Source organism: Felis catus, chromosome A2 (genome assembly GCF_018350175.1).
Source record: "Felis catus isolate Fca126 chromosome A2, F.catus_Fca126_mat1.0, whole genome shotgun sequence".
Lineage (NCBI taxonomy): Eukaryota > Metazoa > Chordata > Mammalia > Carnivora > Felidae > Felis > Felis catus.
Window position 1 is genome coordinate 5,888,164 of NC_058369.1, and position 25,590 is coordinate 5,913,753.

General features: G+C 55.2%; 1 protein-coding gene across 1 annotated transcript in view; it reads left to right on the top strand.

The window, feature by feature from the left end:
* ELAVL1 (ELAV like RNA binding protein 1) overlaps positions 1-25,590 on the top strand; it is a 38,921-nt gene that overhangs the window by 11,574 nt on the left and 1,757 nt on the right. The window contains exons 2-5 of the mRNA XM_023244561.2: positions 1,337-1,524; positions 12,038-12,141; positions 17,959-18,112; positions 22,752-22,977. Coding sequence (XP_023100329.1) covers positions 1,353-1,524; positions 12,038-12,141; positions 17,959-18,112; positions 22,752-22,977 — 656 coding nt within the window. The 5' untranslated portion in view covers positions 1,337-1,352. The remainder of the gene's footprint in view (positions 1-1,336; positions 1,525-12,037; positions 12,142-17,958; positions 18,113-22,751; positions 22,978-25,590) is intronic.

A 25,590-nucleotide genomic window follows, 5' to 3' on the forward strand; every position in this document is an offset into this window, starting at 1 on the left:
GCAGCCTTTGAAGACCAAGTGCCTCTGACTGGTGGAGAAACCCTAACCTCTCCCAGTTCCGTGACTGTGGCCTTCGGAATAAAGGGATGCAGGTTGCCATCGTCTGCCTGCCTGAGGCCAGACAGGCCGTCTGAGTCAGGGTGCTCAGGTGCACATCGCGGGCTCCTTGGTACCCAGCTGCACCAGTAGTGCACGCGGAGATGAGAGAAGGCTCTTGAGATGACCCGAACACTTTTCAAAGGCGCTAGAATTGTTTGTGGGTGTTGTTTTGTTTTGTTTTTTAAGTCAGCTCTGTGGAACTCATGACCCTGAAATCAAGAGTCACACGCTCCAGGGGCACCTGGGTGGTTCAGTCATTTAAGCATTGGACTCTCGATTTCGGCTCAGGTCATGATCTCACGGTTCATGGGGTCGAGCCCCCTGTGTCGGGGCTCTGTGCTGATGGCGCAGAGCCTGCTTGGGATTCTCTCTCCCCCTCTCTCTGCCCCTCCCGCACTCGCACTCTCAAAATAAATACAGAAACTTAAAAAAAAAAAAAAAGCCACTTGCTCCACTGACTGAGCTAGCCAGGCCCTCCTATTTGTAGGCTTTTAGAAGCTCCTTAGGAAGAGAAATCGTTGAGCTTGAAGCTGCTTTGTTTTGTTTTAGAGCGGCTTTCGGGTCGCAGAAAGGTTCCGCCCCCAACGCACCATCTTCCCCGTTAGTCACATCTTGTGTTGGTGTGGTGCTTTGTTAGAACTAAAGAATCTGTACAGTTTGCCTTAGGGTTCCGCTCTTTGTGTTGTACGTTCTGCGGATTTGGACAGATGTGTGATAACACGCACGCACCGTGAAAAGATCACACAGAATAGTTTCGCTGCCCTAAAAATCCTCTGTGCTCTGCTGTTCTTCCCTCCCTCCCTCCTAACCCCCGACAACCACTGGTCTTCTTACTGGCTTTAGAGTCTCGTCTTTTCCACAGTGTCACATAATTGGGGTCAGGCAGTGCGTAGCCTTTCACACTTAGCAATGTACATTTGAGGCTGCCCCAAGTCTCCGGCCCCGTAGCTCATTTCTTCCTGTCACTGAATAACACTCCGTTGTGTGAACGCACCAGACGGTTGGAGTCTCTTTCTCCACTCGCCTGTTGAAGGGCATGTTGGCTGCTTCCGGTTTCCGGACAATTACGAATGAAGCCGCTGTAAACATCCGTGGGCATGGTTTTATGTGGACCTGAGTTGAACTTGTAGCGTTGAAAAGAAAACCCCGAAGTGCCAGTCACGGTGTTTTGCCTTAATGTCCTGCAATGTGGACACTTGGAATTTACTTGACTTTTTTTTTTTCTTCTCTGTCTCAGATTTTTAAAAAATACAATGTCTAATGGTTATGAAGACCACATGGCCGAAGACTGCAGGGATGATATCGGGAGAACGAATTTAATTGTCAACTACCTCCCTCAGAACATGACCCAGGATGAGTTACGGAGTCTGTTCAGCAGCATCGGTGAAGTCGAATCTGCAAAACTCATTCGGGATAAAGTAGCAGGTAAAGGAACCGAGAGGGTTTGCGAGGGGAGCTCGTGGCCCTCCCACGGGGCACTGCCTCCTTGGCCGGCGGCTCTGCAGTGCTCCTTGGTGCAGAAGGGGCCGCAGCCTTGAGCCGATGGCTGTGAAGTTTCGTTTTTATCTCAGGCTCTACTTTGCCCTGGCCCTGGCGTTAAGATTTGGACATAGGTTCCCAAGAGTTCATCGTAAGCCAGAGTGCGCGTACATACAAAGTGCGGTGGTGGGAGGGGAGGGAAAACGAGGAAACCCCCGCAATGAGGACCGCTCAGAGCTGTAAGAGACCAGAGAATGACAGCCTGGCCCGGCTCGGTCCCACCTGTGAAAGCGACGCTGGCCCGTGGCAGAACATGGAGCGTCCCCCTGGGCGGCCCTTCCTGGGCTCTGGGCTGTGCTGTTTGCTGTCACGCAGTCACATCAGCTGGAACGTCTGAGACGCACGGAGCTTGACCTCTTGTGGAGCCGGAGCAGGGCAGCCGATCAGCAGGCAGGCAGTAGAGTCGGGTGCCGGCTGCAAACCCCGCTCTCCCGCTGCCTCCGTGTGCGACCCCTAAGCCTCAGTGGCACCCCACGTAAAGTGAGGATGGTGGCTCCCACATCCTGATCCTTAGTTGCCTCGAACGGGTTTGCAGACACCTGGGAAGACCATCCTTATGGAGCAGCCTCCGTCCTGAGAGCATGGTTTCAAGGAGCAAAACATGGAAAGACCAGGTGCTACAAAGCACTTCCTTCCTTTTGTCCCCAGGGAGGAGCATTGTTTTAGGGAGCTGCCCTCCTCCTCCTCCCTCTTCCTCCTCTTCCCCTTCTTTCTCCCCTTCTTCCCCCCCTTCTTCCCCCCCTTCTTCCCCATGCCCCTGTTCTCCTCCTCCCCCTTGTCCTCTTCCTCCTCCCCCTCTCCCTCCTCTCTCCTCTCCTCCCCCCCTTCCTCTCTGCTCTGGTGAGCTGAGCAATGGGCAGTCCCCCCAGGAGGGCTCTGGCTGCCACCCTGGGCTGTGGGGCTATGATTCTCTCACTGAAAACTAATTTAAAACTTAAAAAAAAAAAAAAAAAAAAACCTTTATTACGGAAATAAGATAATACCTTGTTGTATTCAAATCTACATAAAAGTAGAGTAACGTATGGGACCCCAGGTACCCATCGTCCTACTTCATCCACTCTCAGCTTTTGCTGGTAACCTGAAGATTCCTGTCCCTGGGATAAGTCCTGGAGAGGCCAGCTGACTGCTGTACAGGGAATTAGTTCCTCAGAGGGGGCATTGAATTCAAAAGTCTTTTAAGGACTCTCCCAATTCTGAGAGTCTGTGATTTTAATAGATATCTTCCAAGTAGGAATTGTAGCTAATACCCAAATTGAACAGTGTTAGAATGTTCTAGAAGCCATTATCTTTCTCCTGTTTCAGGAGACCATCCTGAATAAGAGAGTCCTTGTTCAGAGGCATTTTAAAATTCTCCTATGCTACTAACAGGTCTTGCCTTTCTCCTTTTGTGTTCTGGTGGAAGGGAATTTTTAGCCCCGTGGATGTTCCTGAGCCTTGCATTCCGATTTTGCCAGCATTCTCGTGGTACCTGGCTTCTTTGTCTGTTCACTTGTTGTGGTTTTCAAAGGAATGTGAGCTATGTTAATAGGAACACCTAGGTTTGGCGAGATCAGGCCAGAGAGAGCTGGTTCGGGGAAGGAGGTAAAAGCAGCAAAGAGTAATTTGGAAATTATTTCAGTTCAGAGATAAACTTTTTCTTCTCTTCGGGCAAGATAAGTAAAGGGTACCAAGAATTGTGGAGGAGGTGAGCCCAGGCTCGAATTCAGCTCGGCATCTTGCTAGCAGTTCCTTAAATTGGATGACCGGACCTTCCCGGAAAGCTTACTGTGTGTTCCCACCTCTGTCCTGCCGCCAGCGTGTGAAAACCTCGCCGGCCTTGCTGCCCCTTTGTCCTCTGTTCCGCTGCTCTGGTGAAACCCCAGACACAGATACGTTCACGGCTTCTTCCTCCTGGCCGGAGAGAGTCCTGCATCCAGACACACAGGTGCCCCGTGGAATCAAATTCCCAGCTGAGCTCAGCCTGCCACACAGGCCTCCCTGGCCCTCCCAGCAACCACTTCAGGCCCGTTTGCACCCTTCATTCTTGGCCCATGACTGCCTTTCACCTCGTAATGAAAATAACAGCCACCTCTACCTCTGTTCTATCCTGGCGCTTCTCCATCCCAGGAGCCTCTGGCCAGGCAAGTGCATGCTTGCCTGGGTCTCTTTGGGGCCGCCTGACCAGCGTTCCGACACGCTCCAGCATCTGTCCTCTTTGAGAATCCTTGCTGAGATTCTCTGACTTCCTCTAGCCCAGGATTTTTCCACTTGAGCACTCCTGACATTTGGGACTGGATCATTCTTGGACTCGGGGGGGGGGGGGGCATCTTGTGCATTGTGGGACGTGGAGCAGCATTGCTCGCTCCCACCTGCTATGTCCCGTGGCATCTTCTGAGTCATGACAACTGAAACATGCCCCAGACATTACTGGGTGTCCCCAGAATCCTCCCCCTCCTCCCTGTGAGAACCACTAGTTGTTGTCCTCCCTCCCCTCCCATTCGTAGAGCTGTCAGTGGACTGTCCTCTTCCTTCTGGAAGCTTCCTCTCCCCCTTGGCTCCCACGAACCACCTGCCTGAGGCCTTACTTTGCCTCTCCTGCAGCTCCTTCCCAACCATTCACTTAGTCTTTCGGGTTATTCCCATGCTGCTTCTCCCTAAGCCCGTCCTGGGGAGAGCAGACGCCCCTCCATAGCTTCACTTTATCCTCAGTCTGCTGCCTGTGTGTCAGGGGAACTACTCTCCCGAGCTTCACACCCCTCGACCCCTCAACTTCAGGGTTTTCCAGACTGACCTGGACTCTGTCCCACCAGCTGCTTTCTTGTTTCTCAGCATCTGCATCTTAACAGACGACACCAGGTTCACTCAGTGCACTCCAGTCAGAGATCTAAGCATGACCTTTGACACGTGTCCCTGGCATTCATCCTTCTGGGTGCTTCCGCCCCTTTTCCTCCCGCCCCCACCTGCTGCCTCAGATCTAGATGAGGCCACATCACTGTCTGCCTGCACTAGCGTTCTGGCCTCTTAACCAGCCATCTGTGTTCCCTCCAGATGGTTCTCTTCACCGCGGCAAAGGAATCTCTGTAACACTCCACATGTGACCCTGTCACTCACCTGCTTTAAAACTCTTAGTCCCCGGCCCTGCTTGCTTTAGGGCACCTTCTCTGCTCAGCCATGTCAGCATTAGATGCTGCTCCTGGTCTGGGTTCCCATAGCAACCAGGCAGCTGGCAGTGTGGGCTTCCACACTGTACTGAAGTTAGAACTTTTTGGTCCAGTAGGTCCGTATGGTTCTCAGAAGCAGAAACCCCATATGTCCGGTAGATACGACCATAATCAGTGCTTGTTGAATGGATGAATGAATGAATGAATGAATGAATAGGTCTAGCGATTGGAAAAGAATGCAGATCAGCATGGACATTGATTTGCTCCGCAAATATTTATTGAGTGCCAGCCATTGGCCAGGCACTGGTGACGGGAGGAACAAGGAACGGGTGGTGGCTAGGTTATTGGGAATATTTGGGAACGTCTGACATGCTGGCTTCCAAGATGCAGCATGTTTCTGGCTGGCCAGGCCCCAGCCCCCATGTTGGGGACATGTATTCATTGCTGCCTGTTCCATCCACAATCCCTAGCTGGCCCTACTGTGCAGCCCTGTCCCACTCTCTGCCTGGGGTCTGGTCCCTCTGCAGATGCCATATGGCCCAGGAGCCAGCCTCCACCCTCCTGGACTGTCTGTCCTGCTGGCCACTTGGTCCCCAGCCTCCAGCCCATTCGCTCAGCTTCTGGCTCATTGCCATGCACCTCTGGTCAGGATAAAGCCCACACTCCTGCCTGTGGCTCCCAGGTCTCTGGGGCGCTGTCCTCCTCCTCCCTAGCCGCTGTGCTCTCCACTCACCCTCCTCTCGGCCCTGACTGAGCTGCTTGTCACTCCCCAGACAGACCCTTCTCTTACAGTCTCAAGATTTTGCAGATATTGTTCCCTCTGTAGGAAAGCCCTTCCACACCAAGCCAGCCTGACCGCTTTTTGTTTTCTTAATGTGAATCACCTTTGTTCCGTATATCAACAACAACAGTGTGAGGCAAAAAGGAAAAGTTTAAATTACCCCAAATCCCACCACTGTTAGCTTTGTGGTTTGTGTCCTTCCATACTTTTTTCTTTCCACATTTGTGGTCATAAGCAACTACGTGTTTTTAGAAAAATGGGCTTGCACCACTCAAGCTGTGCTGGAAACTTTTCTTGCTGTACCTGTGAATGCTTTTCTATCATTGAACATAAAGCAGTCTCGTCAGAAGAGCGGCACAGTGTTCTGTTGTATGGAGATTCTGAGTTCACGGCAGCTTGTGACCACATTTCCGTATTTACAAACCCCACTGAGAAATATCCTGGTGCAAACCTTCATCACCGCTCGTTCGCATTGGGGGTCTTCTAGAAATGGACCATTAGATGGGAGGGTGTGGACCTTCCTGGACCCTGTCACCAGTTGACACTCGTGCCGTCGACTGGGCCAGGGGGGTTTCTCATCTTGCCCAACCTAAGTCAAAAATGACATCTGATTGGGGTGGTCATTCACTCTAGTGACGTTCTAGTGGCTGTTTGTACTCTTCTTTTATAAAATACCCTTCTTGTCCTTTGCCCATTTTCTTTCTTGTGGGGGCATTCGCTGTTTCTTGCTCATTGTCTCATTAACTCGCCCAAGACCTACTCCTCCTGCTGTGAAGTCTTCCCTTGAACCCCTGCAGACATCTAAAAAGGGAGAGCTCTAGGGGCGCCTGGGTGGCTAGTCGGTTAAGCGTCTGACTCTTGATTTCAGCTGAGGTTGTGATCTCACCGGGTTCGTGGGATCGAGTTTTGCGTTGGACTCTGAGGACAGTGCGGAGCCTGCTTGGGATTCTCTCTCTTCCCCTTTTTCTCTGCACCCTCCCCCCCAAATAAATAAACTTAAAAAAAAAAAAAAAGGAAAGTAGTTTTAAAAAAATTAAAGTAAAATTTTCTTTTAACGTTTATTTATTTTTGAGAGACAGAGCACTAGCGGGGAAGAGGCTGAGGGAGAGGGAAACACAGACTTCAGAGCAGGCTCCAGGCTCCGAGCCGTCAGCACAGAGCCCGACGTGGGGCTCAAACTCACAAACTGTGAAATCATGACCTGAGCCAAAGTCAGATGCTTAACCGACGGGGCCACCCAGGCACGCCTCAAATTTTTTTTTAAATAAAGGAAGAACTGGGCTCTACGGGCCCTCTCACGTTGCAAGGGATTGCCTGTCCTCAGGGTGTTCCCCTCCCTCAGCTGTCCACCCCAGGTGGATTTGAGAAACACTGAGGGATGAAAACATTATATCTGGCTGCTCTGGATGGCAAATGTAACACGAGATGCCAGGGCATTGTCTCTAGGTTTTAACCTCGTCTAGGGGTGCCTGGGTGGCTCTGTTGGTTAACCGTCTGACTCTTGATCTCAGCTTGGGTCGTGATCTCGCGGTTCATGGGTTCGAGTTCTACATCAGGCTCTGCACTGGCTGCTTGGGATTCTCTGTCCCTTTCTCTCTGCCCCTGCCCTGCTCGCTCGCTCGCTCGCTCGCTCGCTCTCTCAAAATAAATAAATAACCTTGTCTAGGGAGAGTGGTGTTTGGAAATGGAAGAGCATTGGCTCAGAGGCCACCCGGCAGGGCATGAGTAGTGCTCGCAAGGAGGCAGCCTCCATATTCTCCAGGCAGCGGCTCTTGGCCTGCTGGCCACCAGGAGAGACCCTAGTGTCAGGCCCTGCCCAGGCCTGCTCAGTCAGCCAGTCTGGGCTGTTTGAACATCTGTGATGTAAGCTTTCTGGAGGACGGCAGTTCTGGTTCAGGACCAAGTGAAAGAAGCCGACCTCTTCCCGCAGTGCGGGGATGGCGTGAGCTGGGGGGAGCACTGGCTTCTGGGATATCCCTTGGCCTCAAACCCAGAGTTTATTCATGCTTCATCCTTGGCCGTTCTCTTTCACATCTGCTGCCCCCTCCCCCTCCCTTAGATCTTCACCCTGGGGGTCTGCTTGACCTCCCCTGCCAGCACCGACCCCAGGCAGGCCCTACCTGCCCTCTGTAAGTCCCAGCAGCCTGTGCAGGATCCGTGCCCTGCCTGAGCGCTGCCCCTGTTCCACCACCAGGCCTCAGACCTTCCTCTGTCAGGGCTTGTCTTCCATTGCCCTAAATGAGGGATCAGCACCTGATGGGTCTTCGTGGCCTTGATTCTAGCAGGCTCACCGTGTCTAAGGGACAGGAGAATCATCTGTAAGGAGATTGGAAGTACACCTGCCTGACCTCTTGGGTCCTTGAGCTTGAGGCAGGCCCTCGGGAACTGTGTCATTACCCTGCACGGCTTATAGACCCTGTTAGAGAAACAGGAACTTGGGGACCTGCTTTGGGAAGTCAGGGCCTCCCCCAGGTGCCCACTCTGAGTATAGACCATTGAGGGTCTGCAGAACTGGGGAGCCCCACTCTTCCTCATTCACTTCCAGCAGCAGCTCTCAACCTGGGCTCCACATTGGGATCGCTGGGGGGCTTTAAAAACTGCTGAAGCCACCCCCACTCTTACTACACCCCACCCCCATGCTGATACTGGTTCAGGTTCTGGCCTGGGCAGTGATAGTTTTTAGAAACTGCTCTGGTGATTCTGGCAAGCAGCCGAAGTCGAGAGCAGTTGGTTTATGGTGAGCGGCCAGGTGGAGGCAGGGACTCGGCACTGTGTTAGGCACTTTCGCCAGTGGCCTCATCCGGTGGGTGCAATCCAGGGCTCCTCTTCACTCCTCACCTGCCTTCCCTCCCACAGCATGCAGGTGCCCGCTGTAGAGGGTTGGATAGACTCTCAGGGGACAGGGCCAGCCCAGAACAGGGTGTACAGAGATCCCTCCCCATGAAGCTCCCTCCTACAGCAGCCCATCTGTGGGCCTCTCGGTGGCTCTGCCTTCTGCTGCCCGCCCCCTGGCACCTCCCTACCCAGCCTCGCTCCCGGGCTCTGCCTGGCAGCCTGTCCCCCCCACCCCCACCCCCACCCCCACCCAGCAGCCACCTCTGGGCCATTCCCCAGCTCGTCTTGTTCAACTGTGCTGGCTGCCTTTCGTTTCCTGGAACACACCAAAGTCTCCTCTGCCTCACGGGCTTGGCACCTGCTCTTCTGTCTGGGCTGCTTGCCGCCAGCCATCCCAGGGTCATGCCGCAAGTGTTGACTCCTCACTGGGTGCTTCTGACCACCCTGTCCACCATGGGCCTCACACCCATGAGTCCCTCACACCACCGCAGAAATTTTCCTTATAGCCCCCCGGGCGGCAGTTTTGTTGGTTAGTTTCTTGCTGCTTTGCCGTCGGCTGGCCCATCAACCGTTAAGGCACAAACTGTCTTCCGCTGTGATCATCAAACCCCCTGGCCAGCCTGGCCTGGGGCCTGGCACACAGTAGGTGCTCACTTAATACTTGTCAACTCTTGTCAACTCATTGACGAGAACCGGAGGGGAAGCAGGCCTAGGAAAGGAGGCAGTGGCCGCTTGAGGGTGTGTGACTTCCTGGGTGACGTTGGCAGTTGTCCTGGGAGGCTCCCCAGGAAGAGTGTGGCTGGCACAAGAGCCAAGGGCAGAAACCTGGGGGTCATCTCAGTGGGATGGGTAGAAGACTAAGCTTGGGAAGGGACAGCTGGGGAGAAGGAAAACCCAGAGAAAGAAAACCTGGCGTTGCTGTTCCATTCTGGGGGAGGTGACCCCTCAAGTGAGTCGGCCGTGCCCAGTGCTGCTGAGAGCTCGGGGAGCTGCGTCCTGACCGTCTCTGGGGGTGGCACCTGATGGTCGGACTGCCTCGGTAGACTGGCAGTCTGCAGTGACCACCCTGGGGCCGGGCCACCAAGTGCCTGGGAGGCGAGGAATCAGGACCCGAGAGTCGGGCAGGACCCATGTTTATATGCCAAGAGCAGCCAGCTGTGGCTGAGACACAGGAGTGTGGCCCAGGTACGAGTCCTCATCAGTGTCTGGTCTCCCCTAGCAGGACTTGGGCCACCTGTGGCACTGGCAGTGGAGGAGATAGGTGGTCTAGGGTTGGGCTTGGCCTTGTGGGAAGAGCAGAAAGACGAGAAGACACAAGTGTGGGTCGTGCCGACCGAAGAGGCAGAGAGTCCATCCGGCGGTCAGGCCAATGGGCTCCATGGCCTGGGCGTGGTGACAGATGGGCAGAGCAGGGGTTGGAGAGCAGGTGTTTGGGAGTAAAAATCCCAGCAAGCCTGGAGTTCAGTCAGGAGTCTGTACCATAGACATTCTGCATTCTCAGCTTTAACGTTTGCAGTTTGGACCTTTTGCGAGGGCCCTAAAGTTCCCAGCCTGGAGCCAGTTGTGGTTTTCTGTACTGTTTTCTGAACTTCTGATTCCGACTTTCTTGCTAGTTGGGCGCCAGCCCCACAGCCCCGCTGCTCCGGGGTCCTCGCTGTCTGGGGTTTAGGAGCTAATAAGTTTCTGAGACCCATGGGGTTTTGTTAGAAATATGGTTGTGGAAGGGCAGGTTTGGGTTTGTTTCTTTCAAAAGGAAAGTGGCCCGTGCAGCACTGCAGGTGGCTTGTGTAGTTGCTGTGCCCTGAAGGAGGGAGTACACCTCCGCGAGGTACTCCTGGGGCATGGGCCACGCACGGACTTCCTTCCAAAGCCTACGGTTTTGGGGGAGGGGGGGACTTTTCAGTGGAGGAACCGCCGGCCTCGGGGGATCCTGGCCAGCGCCAACACCAACAAAGCGATAGGTCATGGTGACAGCACGCAGCCCCCAGTACGATGTCAGGAGGAGGGTCCCTCGCTCTGGGGTCTTCCTCCCAAAACCCGTCACCCACTGCAGTCTCGCCATGAGAAAAACATCTGACGAACCCAAGCTGCAGGAGAGTCTACAGAATTCCTGACCAGTCCTCCTCGAAACTCTCAAGATCATCAAAAACGAGAAAAGTCTGAGAGCTGTCCCAGCCAAAAGCAACCTAAGGAGACGTGACAGACTACATGTCACGTGAGATCCTGTGTGGCCTTCTGGGACGTAAGAGGACTTTGGGGGGAAACTGAGGCAATCTAAATCAAGTGTGGACTGTGGTTAATTGTAATGTATCAGCATTGGTTCCTCGGTTGTGACAGATGTTCCATCCGGATATAAGATGTTACCACCGGGGAAAACGGGGTATGGGGTCTGTGGGAACTCTTTCTATTATCTTTGTAATTTATCTTTAGATGCAAAAAAATAAAAGTGTTTAGGGTTTTTTTTTAAGAAGTGGCAAAACTGGGTTAGGCTCTGTGCTGGGTTCCACATCTCATTATCCACCTGAGGGTCTGGGTTCAGCCGGCACCCAGAGACCCCCGCCTCATGCGGCTCAAGGCCTGGCATGTTTTCTACCTGCTTGTTATCGCCCTCCACCAAGCAGAGGAATGGAGCGAAGCTCACCACTCTATCTTTGTGCCCAGAGCCGTGCCTAGCATTCGGTGGCTGCGCGCCAGCACGGCGTGTGGGTGTGTAAGCAGTGGGCATGTCGGTTCTCCTCTCTGGGCCGCCTCCTGCCTGTCCCCTGTAGCGAAAGGACAGGCCTCCTTCCACTGGGCCCCTCGGCCTTGGCTGCTCTCTGGGCTCCTGGGAACCCACAGCCCCTCCCCTGCTGGGCTGCATCCCTCCCGTAGCATGCCGTTGGCGGTCACTCCTGCCACTTCAGTGTTTCCCAAAGAAGAGGTGGGGACACCCACGCGTAACCTTGGCTTCCTTTGGGAAGAGCTCAGGTGTTGTTATCCCTTGGACTTGGGCTGATGGTGCTGTCACATGACAGCCGCTGGCAGGGGAAGCCTGGAGGCCTGGCCGGGGCCGTGAAGGCAGGTGCACGGCCGGCCGGGGACTTCCCTCAGCTCCAGCTTCCCTTTGTGCTCCACGTCATCTGCTTTTTAGCTGGGTTGTAGGTGTTCGGGCAAGTGAGGGAACCAGCACTGGGTGGCACTAGAGCCCAGCAAGCCTTCCCGCTGTTGGGGTGCAAGCAGGGGAGAAACCCCTGGACGCAGACGGGTGGCTGTCATGCAGCTCTCCCCACCTGCCCATCTCGCCCACTCGTGACCGTCCTCTCTCCTCACCCTTGGAGTCCCCACATCTCAGCCGGGACTGGGGGCACCGATCATCATCATTGCTTTTGTGATGGGTTCCACGGGATGCCGTTAGTAGCACAGTGTTTCTTTTTAAACGGCCCTTTTAAAGAAAAAAAAAATTAATAAAAGTAATACTTGTCCGTTGTAGAAAATTTACATGTCGGCCAAAGAAGCGTGATGGTGACCGTGGGTCTTCTAACCCCACTTCCAGGAGGCCATGGCTTTTAACGACCTTGTCCTTTGGAGCCCAGTCGCACATGGTCCTGTTCACCCTCCCTGGCTGTCGGCCGGTTTACCAGTGTGCACGTGTTCTCCCACACAGGGCACAGCTTGGGCTATGGCTTTGTGAACTACGTGACTGCCAAGGACGCGGAGAGAGCGATCAACACGCTGAATGGCCTACGGCTCCAGTCAAAAACCATTAAGGTAAAGAGCTGCCATCGCCACCTCGTTCCTGGCCTCCAGGGGTCTGTGCTGGGCCCCCCAGCCTGGGGGAGCGACCTCCCTGACCTCACCTGGGCGAGGGATCTTCCCCTTTCTTGACCATCACTATCAAAGGGACCATTGGCTTGGCCATTTCTCGGAGCCCTGGTGCATTTGGGGTATCTGGGGTGCCTCCTGTCTGCTTAGAGTTGAAGCATTGCATGTCAGACCACCCCAGGCCATGCTGGTGCCTCTCAGCCTCCTCAGCCCCGTGAGCAAAGGGAGAGTCACCGTGAAGGGCACTTAATCGAGGGCAGTCCTCTCCCCGGCCCAGGGTGTGCTGTCCTTGTGCCGAGCGAGCATGTGTCTGGCCTTGCCCTCCTGTTCCCTCCTGGTTTGTTGCCGCAGCGACAGCAGCAGCATTGTCCCTCACGCCCTCCCTGCCAAGGTCTCTCCCTTCCTCCCCAGTCACAGCCAGGTCATCAAACATGCATTTGCTAATGTTTCTTGAGTACCTGCTATGTGTCAGACAGTGAACAGATGAATTCCTGCTCTCATGGAGGGGCGTGTGTGTGTGTACACGCATGTGTGTGAGCACGTTCCAATAATAAACCGAAAGTCCCGTGTGGCAGAGGTAAGTGTTGCGGAGGTACATGGCGGGGGATGTTCTGGGGGGTGGCTTCGTGTTGACCGGTGACTTGAGGGATGCAAGGGAGCCACCAGAGTCACTCCCAGTTGAAGGGCTGTGGTGGCTTCCTGGGACGAGCGGGCAGGTCCCCCAGGCCTCGCAGGACAGATTCCCCCGCCCTCATGTTCTCAGCTGCTGCCACTTACCCCTCCCTTCTGCTCTTGGTCCAGAGCCCCGCCTCCTCCCCACCCCCAAGTGTCTGTCCTCTGGCTCATGTGATCTTGTGCAGCTCCAGACCCAACCTGGACGACTTTGGTGTTTTCCCGACCTTTACTCCCTACTGCACCCTCCTCGAATAGGCCTCCTCCCACTGCCCCAGGCTGGTGCCCTGACCTTGCTTCTTGCAGCAGCCTGGGGTACCATGCCCACCCACTTCACCTGTAGATCTGGCAGGTCAGCTGTTGTTCCTGAGACGCATGCCTGCTGGCGTCCTCTCCCTCGACAGGAAGCCACGTGGAGTGAGATTGCCCTCTGAGCCTTTGGACCTGCCGGGTCCTCCCACCCCATCTCCCATCCCTCCGCTTCATGTGGGTGTCCAGAAAGGTCCCTCTTGGGCCTTATATCAGGGCTGGGCTTCCTAAGCTTCCCTGGACATCAGAGCCACCTGGGATACTTTTGCCATAAAGGTTCCCAGGGTTGCAGCTTGGGCCTCCCCAGTCACACTGTGGGGTGGCCCTGGGAACCCAGATTTCTTCCTGCCTGCCAGGGAAGTCTTGCAGTCTGGCTGCTCGCAGCACATGTTCATTTGGAGGGCGGTGTTCCATTTCTGCTGTTGAAGTGTTTGTGATATGGATTGCTCAGTGGTTTAATCGTCCCTGCACCCCCCCTGTGGACTAGACCTGCGTGCACACAGGCCCTGTCGCGTGGTCCCCGAGGGCAGGAGCGCTGCCCACACATCTCTGTGGCCAGCACGGGCTCCCAGAGGCTCCTTCCACTGTGGAGCCTGGTGAAGGAAGCCACGTGTCACAGCCTTTCCACGTGTCTAGTGACTTTTGTTCCTCTCCACCAGCTCCGCGTTGTTTATTCTCAGCCCAAAGCTCCCAGTCTGTTAGGAAAGATCTGTTGTATTTAGAAAATGTTTGCTAATGCCAGGAGGGCAGTTATTCTTATTCAAATGCTGAAAACTCTTCATTACACAAGTGTGTTCTGGGGGCCAAGCCCTCTGCCTGGCGCTGGGTTCCATGGCCGATGGGTGCCCTCAGCTAGCTCACGTGTTAACACAGATGTTAATTCCCAGACCACCATCTGACTGGACCTCACATGGGCTCCACCCAACTTGTAAGGCACTGAGAGTTTCCCTGAAAGTCAGAGTTGAGACATAGGAGAGCAGGAGGAGGTAGGGGTAAGGAGGGCCGGGGTGGGGACGCGAGGGTGTTCTGGGCAGAGGTGTCTACAGGGGCCAACGTGTGCCTCTTACGGACACAGGTGTGCTGCAGGAGACATACTGGCTAGCACGTTACGGGAACTGCAGGCTATCCCCAAGGTTGATGCCCCATTTCTCACCCACAAAGGCAGGACCTTTCCAAAGGCTCGCCTGCCCCCCAGGCTCTGCGATCATGGCACCCCGCGGCCCGCCTGGATGTGCCCTTGACCTCACTGGCATTCACTCTGTCCTCTGTGGTTGTAACGTCATTCCTTGATCTGAGTAGGGTGTAAGGAGTTTCCCGATCCCTGTGCCCTGTGACGGCAGTCCAGACAACCCCAGTGGGTGTGTGTGTGGAGGTGACAGGCTGAGTGTGGCACAGCACTGATCTTGTGTGATTCACGTGACCGGTACCTGTCAAGGGCCTGTAATGGGCCAGGTCCTTCCATACCTTGTCTCTGTTTTCCTCACCCCAGCCTGGGAGAGATGATCCCCAATTTAGGGTTGAAGAAGCTGATGTGTAGACTTGTGACAGGTCTCCCAAGGTCACACAGGTAGAGCGGGGCAAAGTCAGGGTTTGAAACGAGTGCTGTGGCTCTGGGCACTTACCACCCCTGCCTAGCAGCTTCCCCAGCCCAACGTGGGAGGTGAACACCAGGAACCAGAACAGTGTAGCTTGGATTAGCCGCAAACAGAGCCCAGGAGCCTGCGGTGCAGTTAGGCGGGCGTTATTAATAATAACAGCAATTGCTTTTATTCCCTCGCTCGGCATTTAGTCGCTGAATGCCTGCTGTCCACCTGCATCTGTTCTAGGTGCTGGTGATACAGCAGCAAAGACAAAAGTTGTGCCCTCATCGAGTGTTCTACACAGCTAAATAAGTGAAACATATAGGATGTCAGACCAAGATAAATGCCATGGGGAACATTTACATGGAGGCGGCAGTGGTGGAGGGGGCTGGGCACTGCTTGTGGGTGGGGGGCTCCGGGGCAAATCAGGTGGTCAGGCAAGTGGGTTTGTTTCTTAGGACCGCCATAACAAAGCACTACAAATGGTCTTGGGGGGTGGGGGTGTTAACAGGGATTTGTCCTCACAGCTCTGGAGGCCATACGTCCGAGACCAAGGTGTGTGGCCAGGTTAGTTCCTTCTGCGGCCATGAGGGAGAGTCTGTCTCGGGCTCTCCCCTGGCCTGGGGGTCGCTGGCCACTCTGGCGGTCCTAGGCTCATGGAAGTGTCACCTGGGCCGCTGCCTGCATCTTCACTCGGCGTTCTCCCTGTGCGCACCTTTGTCCAAATTCCCCCTTTTTCTGAGGGCACAGTTACTGGATCTGAGGCCCACCCTGCTCCGGTGTGACCTCATGTTCATGAGTTCCATCTGTGACCACTCTTTCCCAATAGGGCCTCGTTCTGCTGTACGGGGTGGGATTAGGACTGCGACATATGAATTTGTTGGGGGACAGCCCTTTGTAGGAAGGTTTCGTGAGCACGTGCCAGGAGAAGATCTGCCTGGGGCAGAGGAGCAGGTGATGCCGAGACCCCGTGTCATGGAGCCTCTGGGGCGCCAGGTGCTCCAGTGCAGTCTTCTTGGAGGCTGACCTGACTCTGAACTTGATAGTGGCTGGAGAGGGAGGGAAGGCTGCGGTGGTGGTCACGGGCCTCGAAGAACCTGTTGTCAGAAGCACGTTCGGCTGTAGAAGGCGTTTTTCTCTCTGGGGCTTCATCTAGGGATGATCATGGTCAGTACCAGCCTCTGCACTGCTTCTCCAGTGCCAGGGTCTTGGTTTGAGGATGCTCTTTCCCACAGTGTCCTTCAGTAAAGGCCAAGGGCAGACCCCAGATGTAGCCCCATCCAGACAGATCTGCAGAGGGCCAGACAGGATCGTCGTGGGAGGCCTGGCCTCCCCCTTTGGCCACTGACTGGGGCCTTTGGTGAAATGGGACAGCCAAAAATTGCAGCCACGTCCTCTGGCAAGATTTTGAATGGGGGTGTTCTGTGGGCTGGTGATGCAGATCTGGAGAGTTGAGGCCCAGATGTGAGAGTTGACACCCTTCTTTGGAAGTTGAGGAGCGTGACCAAGCCCCAACTGGACTGGTCAGCCACCTGCCGCTTTGGAGGGTGCTGGGGAGAGCCCGCAGGCCAAGGTGGCCTCTTTATCTCAGGGGACATTGCCATATTTGCCCCACTTGCTTGGAGGCCGCCTGCCCCCAACAGGACCTGGTGCTCTGGGGCATCTTCCCGATCAGATCAGGGCCACTTTTGTTCTACTCTCTGACGTTCAATCTCCATGATCCTCGGCACCTCTCTGGGGGAAGCTGGGCTCTGACCACACCACATAATTTCTCATTCGTTCTCTGTCTCCTGCTGGACCACATTCTGCTCTGCTGGCAAAGGTTGTGTCTGTTGTCGCCTCTTAGGGAATGTCATAGATTTGGACTCAGAAGCACGTGAAGGCCGGGGCCGGGGGCGGGGGGGGGGGGGGGGCAGTGTGTTCCTGCCCACGTGTTTGGTACTGAGGGGCCACACTTCTGCCCCTTCCGGCAGGCCTGAGCGTTGCAGTGAGAACACACCTGTTGTCTGTGACCTTGTGCTGCCTGGTGACGCCTGAGAGGTCGTGTCAGTTCCTGGGTTATGGTCTCAGGCTCTTGGTCTCCTGAGCTTGTGACTCTCAGAGAGAGCATTATTGTGCATAGGTTCCAGTCCCCAACCCTTCCAGAGGATGACTCCCTGCCTCCTCCCTTCTTATTTCCCAGCCTCCTGACTCAGATCTGACTCCAATGGGTGTCATTGAGCCCTGTCCCTTCAGGCCACACAGGGGCCTTGTCCCAGCTGCTCCTTCCCAGCAAGGGTGTGGCCTTTGTCCCATCTCCCCCTTTTTTTTTTTGTTTTTTCAGAGAGAGAGGGCCCAAGTGCCCCTGTGCGAGTGGGGGGAGGGGCAGAGGGAGGGAGAATCTTAAGCAGGCTCCAGGCCCAGCTCAGAGCCGAGAGAGCTCGATCTCATTCATGCCTGTGAGATCATGATCTGAGCTGAAATCAACTTAACCAACTGAGCCACCCAGGCGCCCCTCCCATCCCTGCTGGCCTGCACGGTCCATGGCCATCCACAGCCATCACGCTGACCTGGGAAGGCACCAAGGCCTATCTTGCCATCAGCCCCTGAAGCCTCCTGCGTCTAGTGCACACACCTACCATCTTATCTGAGCGGCTGCAGAAGTTCCTTGCAGGGTTTATTCGGTTTTGCAGAACAAAACCCCAAAAAGTATGGAGTCATTTAACGTCAAACACTGAGTGTTAGACTGCGGGCTCCCCAGCACCCCAGGGTCCCCCATGGGCTCCATTGGTAGGTTTGCCTGTTGGCAGGTGGTGTCGCCGCGCCCCCCCCCCCCCCAGCAGCACCCAGCTCCCTTGCCTGCTGCCCTTTGGGCTCTTCACTGTCCAGAGAAGGGAGAGGCCACAGTAGGAGAGACGGCTGTGGTTGAGTCCTGGCCCTGTCTGCAGCCACCCGTGGGCCCTCAGTCTCTCAGCTTTGAAACTAAGACTATGTCTGCCTCATTGTGGGGCGTGAAGTCCAGGTGAGAAAATGCTACGGGGTGTCCATCTGGCTCGTGGCTTGGCCCGCGTGAACTCTCACGCATGCTGCTGCAGATGGTGAGTGTTGGAATGATTTCTCACCAGAAGGGTGGCTTTTTCTCGCCCCCCAAATCTAACCCCGTCTCCCTCGATGCTTTGGCCACACACCTGCCCTAACCCCAGAAAGTGGTTTTGTTTTCAAGGTGTCGTATGCCCGCCCGAGCTCAGAGGTCATCAAAGACGCCAACCTGTACATCAGTGGCCTCCCAAGGACCATGACCCAAAAGGATGTGGAGGATATGTTCTCTCGGTTCGGGCGAATCATCAACTCCCGGGTCCTCGTGGATCAGACCACAGGTACGGTGGGTGGCCCAGATGTGGGTGAGGTTTTCCTCCAGACGGACTCCAGAGTTTCCAGGAAGACAAATCACTGCTTGATTCTCAGCGTCAATAGTTCTTCCACCAGGGAGCACAGAATCAGAATGAGGAGACACTGGCTTTTGTTTTACGAGTCCAGGGACAGAGGATGCAGTTTGATGCATTTTATGGTGAAAACACCAAGAGATCCTGGCACCTTTCCTCAAGCACCCAGATGGCCCAGCCTGGCCTGTGAATGGGCGGAAAGGCCACCAGTCAGCCGTTCGCAGCAGCTCTTAGGCACTCGGGGTGCAGTGTGGGACAGTCTTCGCTCATGACCCAGAGTCCCTACTTTTCACTGGCCCGAAGCCACAGGTAGCTGCTTCTGAGGAGCTGTTCTCGTCTCCATGATTTGGATGTCCCCCTCGGGTAGCCCATTCAAAGCTCAGAGAGCTCAAGGCAGTAAATTCCCCTCACTGACCAGCCTGGCCACTCCGCCAGCCCCTGTCAGGTCACCTCAACCCAGGACATTAGCAGCCTGGGCTCTGGACCTTGCACGAGGCCATCAGACACAGCCGAGCGGAGGCCCCTCAGCTGCCCCCGGGAGAGCCCCGCGCAGGAGGCTGGTGCCAGTCCTGACCGTGCAGCCTGCCCACCCCACTGGCCTGGGCACTGGGGTCAGGACATCCGCTGTCAAGCCCCGTGCCTGTCTCTGGGGAGAGGTGAGCTTGGGCCACACCTGCTGTAGGACTCCTCTGTTCTGCCCCAACCAGGAGTGGGAATCTGTTGACAAACCGCTCATGGAGCTCAGAGAGGCCATTAGAATGATCTGCGTTTGATGTTCATGTTCTTCCATGTCCCCGCCCCCCTTGGCTGTGATGTGAAAACAAACACTGGGTAGTTTGGTCCCAAGGAGTCATAACTGTGAGGTGACTCCCTTCCAAGAGGCCAGCGGCGCCCCTAGGAGGCTGCAAAGCAGATCCCAGAGAGCAGGTGGGCTGGGCCCTCCTGGCCTGTGACAGATGGGGGTAGAGACACGCACACATCGTCCTTGTCCCTCCGAGCTGTGTGCTTTGGGGTGGGCAGCCTCACTACTCACCCTCCCTTCTCCACCCCTCCTCTGGAAGCTCAGCTCCGCATCTGCTGGCCCTGCTGCCCAGGCTGCAGTCCTGAGGCATAAGCAGCTCGAGTCCCCGGAGGCCTGAGCGGAAGGGGAGCCTTCTGGAGTGTGGTCCACAGGTGCAGCTCTCCGGGTAGCCCCGTGCCTAGTGCAGATGCCCACTCTGACACCAGGCTCTGCCGGAGGGACAAGGACCACACCGCGGCCTCTGTTCTGCAGCTGTGCTCTGGGGCGGGGAGAGGGGTGAGGGCGAGGATCCCGTTTACTTGGTGTCAACCCCTTTGGTCCACACCAGGACAGTTTCCTGGGGTCCTTGAAGCCCCCCGTACTCACCTTCAAGTGCCAATTGAGAAGGAACAATGCAGTGGGCTGGTCAGTGTATGTGTTTGTCCTCAGCCCCATCTGCATAGGAGCACCTGTGTGGGCTGCCTGGGGACCTGGATGGTATGACCACGCTGGGCCACATTCTGTTTCCATCGCCCTCCTTTTCTACGTGTCATACATACCGCTTTGCCTCTACTTGTCTCTGTCCAGCCCAGCATGACTGAGTGGAGCTGGTTGTCTCCGGGAACACCCCCACCCCGGACATCTAGCTTTCCCCAGTGGCTCTCACCACCCTGAGGGAGGTCACTTATGCAGACAGTTCCCCTCAGCCATTTGTGGGGCATTTGGTCTCCTTTCCCTCTGTAGGGCTGGTGTCTCTTAGACACCAGGATTGCCCCCCGGGCTCAGCCATGAACTCAGAGTGGCGTCCATGGGCGCTTCATGCTCTCTCAGGCGTCCCACCAGCCTCTGCTGAACAGCAGAGGGACTGTCTTCAGAATCTTTGTGAGGGCCAGAAGGAGGGGAGATGTGAGGGAGTCCCTGGGGCTCCCTGTCCAGGCCTGGGGTGTTGAATTGGGGAGTTAGAACGGTGGACCCCCAGGACTGTGGACTTCCATTCTGTCCTCTGCTCCAGAGGGGGCCACCAGCGGGGCTTCTCTGCTGGGACCCAAGGAGTCCCAGGGGACGAGGGCAGAGACTAGCAATGCTGGCGGGTGTGCGGGTCCAGTTTGCTTCCATATGATGTGCCTTGTAGCATTAAAGGGATGGGGCATCGCTCTTGGAAAAACTTAACGGCTGACAGAACTTAATTTTTAAATTTTGTTTTCTTACCTGTTTTAATTGTGAACCTTCTAGGTTACTCATCTGGAGATCATGCCATTGATTGACCTCTACTCTTGATTCTAAAAACAGTAGAGGGGAAAAAAACACCACCACAGGCCCCCTTCAAAGGGTGTCTACTCATCAGATCATTTAGTGAACATGTTCTCCCTCACGCTGACATTTTCTCTCTTGGGTTGTCTTCGTTTCACTTGGGCGGTTTCCATTTGAAAGTCATTTTACAAAACCAAACAGGGAAACCACACGGCACACACACTTTTCCTCTGTTCCATCTCAAGGTCCTTATCACTAGGATGGAACCTTCTCCCCGAGGGCAGCTTCCTGCCAGAGCCAGCCAGAGACAGCTGTCAGTGTTTTGCCTGAAGTTAAATACCCGTTCAGGCGTCTGTCTGTCAAAGGTGCCATTCATGCTGTTCAAGAGTAAATAAAAACAGTGTGTGTTGAGTGTGTGTTTTTAGGTGTTCCTTCTGAACTGAAACTGAAAATGAGTTGAGGCTCTAGAATTTTCTTGGCACACGTGTGAATTGTCAGGTTGGATCTCATGAATTCAATGAGTGTCTTTGGTGAATTTTAAATTTATATATATTTAAACGATCGTGGAGCCCAGATGGAGGCAGCCTTGAAGCCACTGGGGGCAGCTGTGTGCCCTCCCAGGGCACTGTACTGGGGGGAGACCAGGAGGGGCAGGTTCCCAGTTGGGTGAGCTGGGATACGTGCTTTTGGACTCACCATGGAGTGTCCACTGTGTGTTACAGTTGTAGACCGAGATTCCTTGGCCCGAGGCTCCCTGACTGCTGTCTACTTGCTTGAATGGGGCCCAGGCCCAGGCATGGGATTCTAGGTGCCCAGTGGGCGGCCATGCCTCTCACCGTGACACTGGTCACTTCAGCATCCCACCTGGCATGCCTGAGCCTCTCTGTGCCCCTCTGCGGCCCTTGGGCCAGCTGGGGAGACCCACATCCTGTGCCCATCATGGGGCACTTGGTGGGACTCTGGGAAGGGGTAAAGAAAGGTGTGGGAGATGAAGCTGCTTGGGGGGGGGGGGGCATCTGGTGTGCTCACTTAGCTGGTGACCCCCCAGATCCTGGGCTGTCCTGCTTTGGTAATTGTCATGCACTGGGAGCTGAAGGCCTTTGTCTAGAGAAGGAAACGTGACCCCAGGCAGGCTATAACTGGCAGTCCGGATGAGAATGTGCAGGATAGGGCTGTCTGCTACAGTCCCCCCACCAGGGCACATCCAGGACTTGCCCTCGACTGTCACCTCTCCACTGCATTTTGATCTTCCCACCTGACCCCTGTTCTCCCCAGGAGAAGGAGCCAGGCCTCTTCCCCAGCCCCACCCTGTTCGTCTAGTTCTGCAGGGGACAGTTGTCATCGTTCCTCCCAGGCCTAGAACATGGATGGATTAGGGTGGAGGATGGCCAAACCCCTCTTCTGCCCGGTTTGTGCGGGTCTCGAACCCATGCTGGGCTGGCCAGACCTTCAGCAGGGCCTTGGATCTCAGGCAGCCTGGTCCCGGTCCACATTCTTGCTCTGTCGAGGGATTGGGTTACAGCAGGGACCCAGGGCTTGACTGCAGGTGGCTCAGTCTATGAGGCAGCTGGACACCACGGCAGGGGGCCCGGCCCTTCCCACTCAGGAACAAGGACAGGTTTGGTGTGGGCCCCAGGCAGGGAGTCTTAACCTGCGGGGAGTCTGCGGGCAGGTGGCAGCACCACTGTGTGCACCTGAGCAGTTTTCTGGGGGAGAGCGAGGGGCTTCACTGGATTCTAGGCAGTCCTAGGACATTAACAGTGGAACATCCCAAAGGTGAGTGAGGTGAGGGCAGGAGGAGGAGAGGGCTGTGGGCCGAGGCTTGTTCACTGGACTCTGTCCCCTCTGGGGATGGTAAAGGCTGAGTGAGCAGGGACTCTGTCAGGCCGACCTGGCTGGGCTACACGAGCCACCGTCACTCCTTGTTCACAGGGCAGGCCGTGGGGCCCCGGAGCACAGGGAGAACCCTGCAGACCCTACCTGGTGGGCGCTGAGAGCGATGGAGGGTGTCCTCTCCTCCAGCATGTTTTTTTTTGTAAGAGGCTGGGGTGTCTGTCTGGGACATCTGTCACCAGAATGTCTGTTGGCACTGAGGCTGTGTAGTTGCTGCTTCAACTCAGAAGGACGTCTGAAAGCTTAATCTTGCTGGTCATTGTTTTTTTTTTTTTAAGTTCATTCGTTCATTTCCATGTTTAGGCTTCATTTTTGTTTGCCTCGTTACCTGATTTGAAACCATAGCTGACTGACTTCGCTTTTGCTTTTCAGTTTTAAAACTCCTTGTATTTTCTCCCCTAACTCCTTTTTTGTTGGTTTGTTAAAAAGGTTTGTCCAGAGGGGTTGCGTTTATCCGGTTTGACAAACGTTCGGAAGCAGAAGAGGCAATTACCAGTTTCAATGGTCATAAACCCCCAGGTTCCTCCGAGCCCATTACAGTGAAGTTTGCAGCCAACCCCAACCAGAACAAAAACATGGCGCTGCTCTCCCAGCTCTACCACTCGCCGGCCAGACGGTTCGGAGGCCCCGTTCACCACCAGGCGCAGAGATTCAGGTGGGTCGGGAGGCGGCGCTCTCGTCAACCCAGCTCTTCCCACCGCGGCCCGGCCGGGTCCACCCGGCTGGTCAGAGAGCCGCGCTCAGAATCACTGTGTCTTCGTGCCCCTGCCCCCTGCCCCCTGCCCCCATCGGAAGGTGTCTGTGTGAAAGGCGTTTATGTCCATCCGAGTATTGCCTGAAGCGGAATCCACAAGGTGGTTCCGTCTCCGCCCCCCCCCCCCACCCCGGGGGCAGAGTACATAGCGCCCCAGGGCCCGGTCCGGTGTTCAGTGGCCGGAGCTCGGGGCCATGAGTGTAGCAGCCAGAAGATGCAGCCTCGGGTGTGCGTAGGGGAGAGCTGCCCTCCTCCTCGGCGCGCAGCCCCTGCTCCCAGCCCTCAGGTAGCCCTCTCACTCACCTACCTGGGCGCTCACCTGCATCTCTAAATATCACACGGCTTCTGTTTTAAAAGCCCTGTCCTGGAGGCCAGAGGTTTTCTGACATTCCCTCGTCTTTCTAGACTGAAAATGACTCCAGTTGCCAGGCTCTAGGAGAACAGAGACGATGAGGGTCAGGAACTTGGGCTCCAAAATCGGGCGTGTTCCGCCTCACAAGCAGTGGCAGTCCCGATTTCCAGGCCACTTGGTTTTTGTTTTTGTCAAAACCTCCATCAGTGGCGTGAGGCATGTTAGGGATCTTTATCTCTGCGACTTTGCAGGTTTCCCATCTCTGTCTTGGAGAGATTGGGCAAAATCCTGCACAGAGGCCCCCTGGGGAGGCACTGTCTTCAGCGTCTAGCAACGCAGAGTTCTCAACTCGGCTCAGGTTCCAAAGCTAGCCTTCCCTCATTGGCTTTTCTAGTTTAAAGACAGAGACCAAGGAAGCGTCTTGGGATGGAAGTGAGGTAAATCCATGTTTGAAGGCCAGCTGACATAGTCTGTGTCACTGCTGGTCAGGCGGGACGTGTGGATGGCAGCGTCCAGCAGGTTCCCAGTAACCAGACTGGACGAGCAGGGAAGAGGGTACGGGAGGAGGGGGGACTTTGGTCACAGGAAGGAGGAACAGAAAAGAAAGGGGACCAGAGCAGCCAACACTGCTGGCCAGGCAGGAAAGGGGTCTTGACAATTAGAGGCTCACCGCGAGGAGAGACGGAGGGAAGCAAGGATGGCAGGAAAGGTGTGAGGAAAGACTGGCCACCGGAAGGTGGACTAAGATGAAAGCAAGAGGGAGAGAGGCCCAGCCGAGGGGAGAGTGTGCAGTCTGCATCTCACAGCAGGAAAGACCCCCCCCCCCCAAATACTCAAGAAGGGCTCAGGTCTCCTTTGTACATCAGAGAAAAGAATGGGAGGTAGGTTTCACTGCAGCCAGGATGAAAGAAATCAGCTCCAGTTAGCAGGGGAGAAACCAACTAACAATAATTAATAGGAATGAGAATCACGTCAATAGAAAATAGTAAGGTAAGACTTCAGGTTATTTTCAGTATAACAGGTACATGACGATTCGGGTTAGCTAGTTTAACTCGGACCCACATTTGGTTTCCCACAAAACTGGAGGCGGGGACAGGTCCGTTAAAGTCAGAACGTCTTTCCAGTTTTTATTGAAAACCAGCTTGGCTTAATGTCACACAGATACAAGGGTGCCTTTACCCACCCCCTTCAGTGCCACTGTGGTCCCTGTTGAGTCGAGATCACTAACAAGCCACTGGAGTCATTGAACCAACTCCGACCTCCTGATGCAAGCTGTTTAAAATTCCTCCCGTACATTCAAAGCCATGGCCAGTGATGTGTCTTGATTCTTCCATACCTGCCTTGAAGAGATCCCCTGAATAAGTGGGCTGCACCTGGGGAGCTGGTCGGTCCGTCTTGTTGTTATGTCCGTCAAAAGAATGAATCTGTTGATGGCCCTTGAAAGCACCTACTTACCCCTGGGTCAGCCCCACAGCGCGAAGCCTGGTTTTATTTTAGAGCAGGTCATGTTTCTTGTTTCTTGCACGGTGCAGCCCCCCAGACGCTCTGTCACGCTTGGGTAGTCTTAAGCCGATCCTAAGGCCATTACTTTTTAGTTTCCGAAGCCTTTCAGAGGGCTGTGTGGCTTCAGTAACGATTTTGTCTTCTCCCTTAGTCCTACTGCAGTGGCCACACATTTGTAGAAGGCTTATTTTTTATGCAGCTGGAAGCGTTGCTTTGGAAAGAGGCCCACACTTTTGGTACAGCTTGGCAGACCTGCAGGCCGCAGGCATTGCTTCTGGGATGCCATGAGCCAGCAGCGGAAGGTCGCCTGGAGCTGTGGGAAGGAATTCCCTGTGCCCTGCGGTGGCCCTTCAAGGGGTGTGCTCACCTGGGACCCTCCAGCAGGGGCAGCCAAGATGAGGGCAAGATAGAAAATTTGGAGAAAGAAAAGGAAAAAGATCCTGCCCCCCACTCCCTGATGTACACACATATGGAGGCATAGAGTATGAGGATCGAGCTTCCTCCAGGGAAGTCCGAGGGTGGAACAACACCCGAGAGGACGCGGAGAAGCTTCTGTCATTCATCTAGGGAAGCCTGGGACTCCCCCCACCCCCACCCCCACCCCCAGTGATGGAAGGTACTGGAGGGAGCATGGCTCCCAGGGAAGCTGGTCGAGGCTC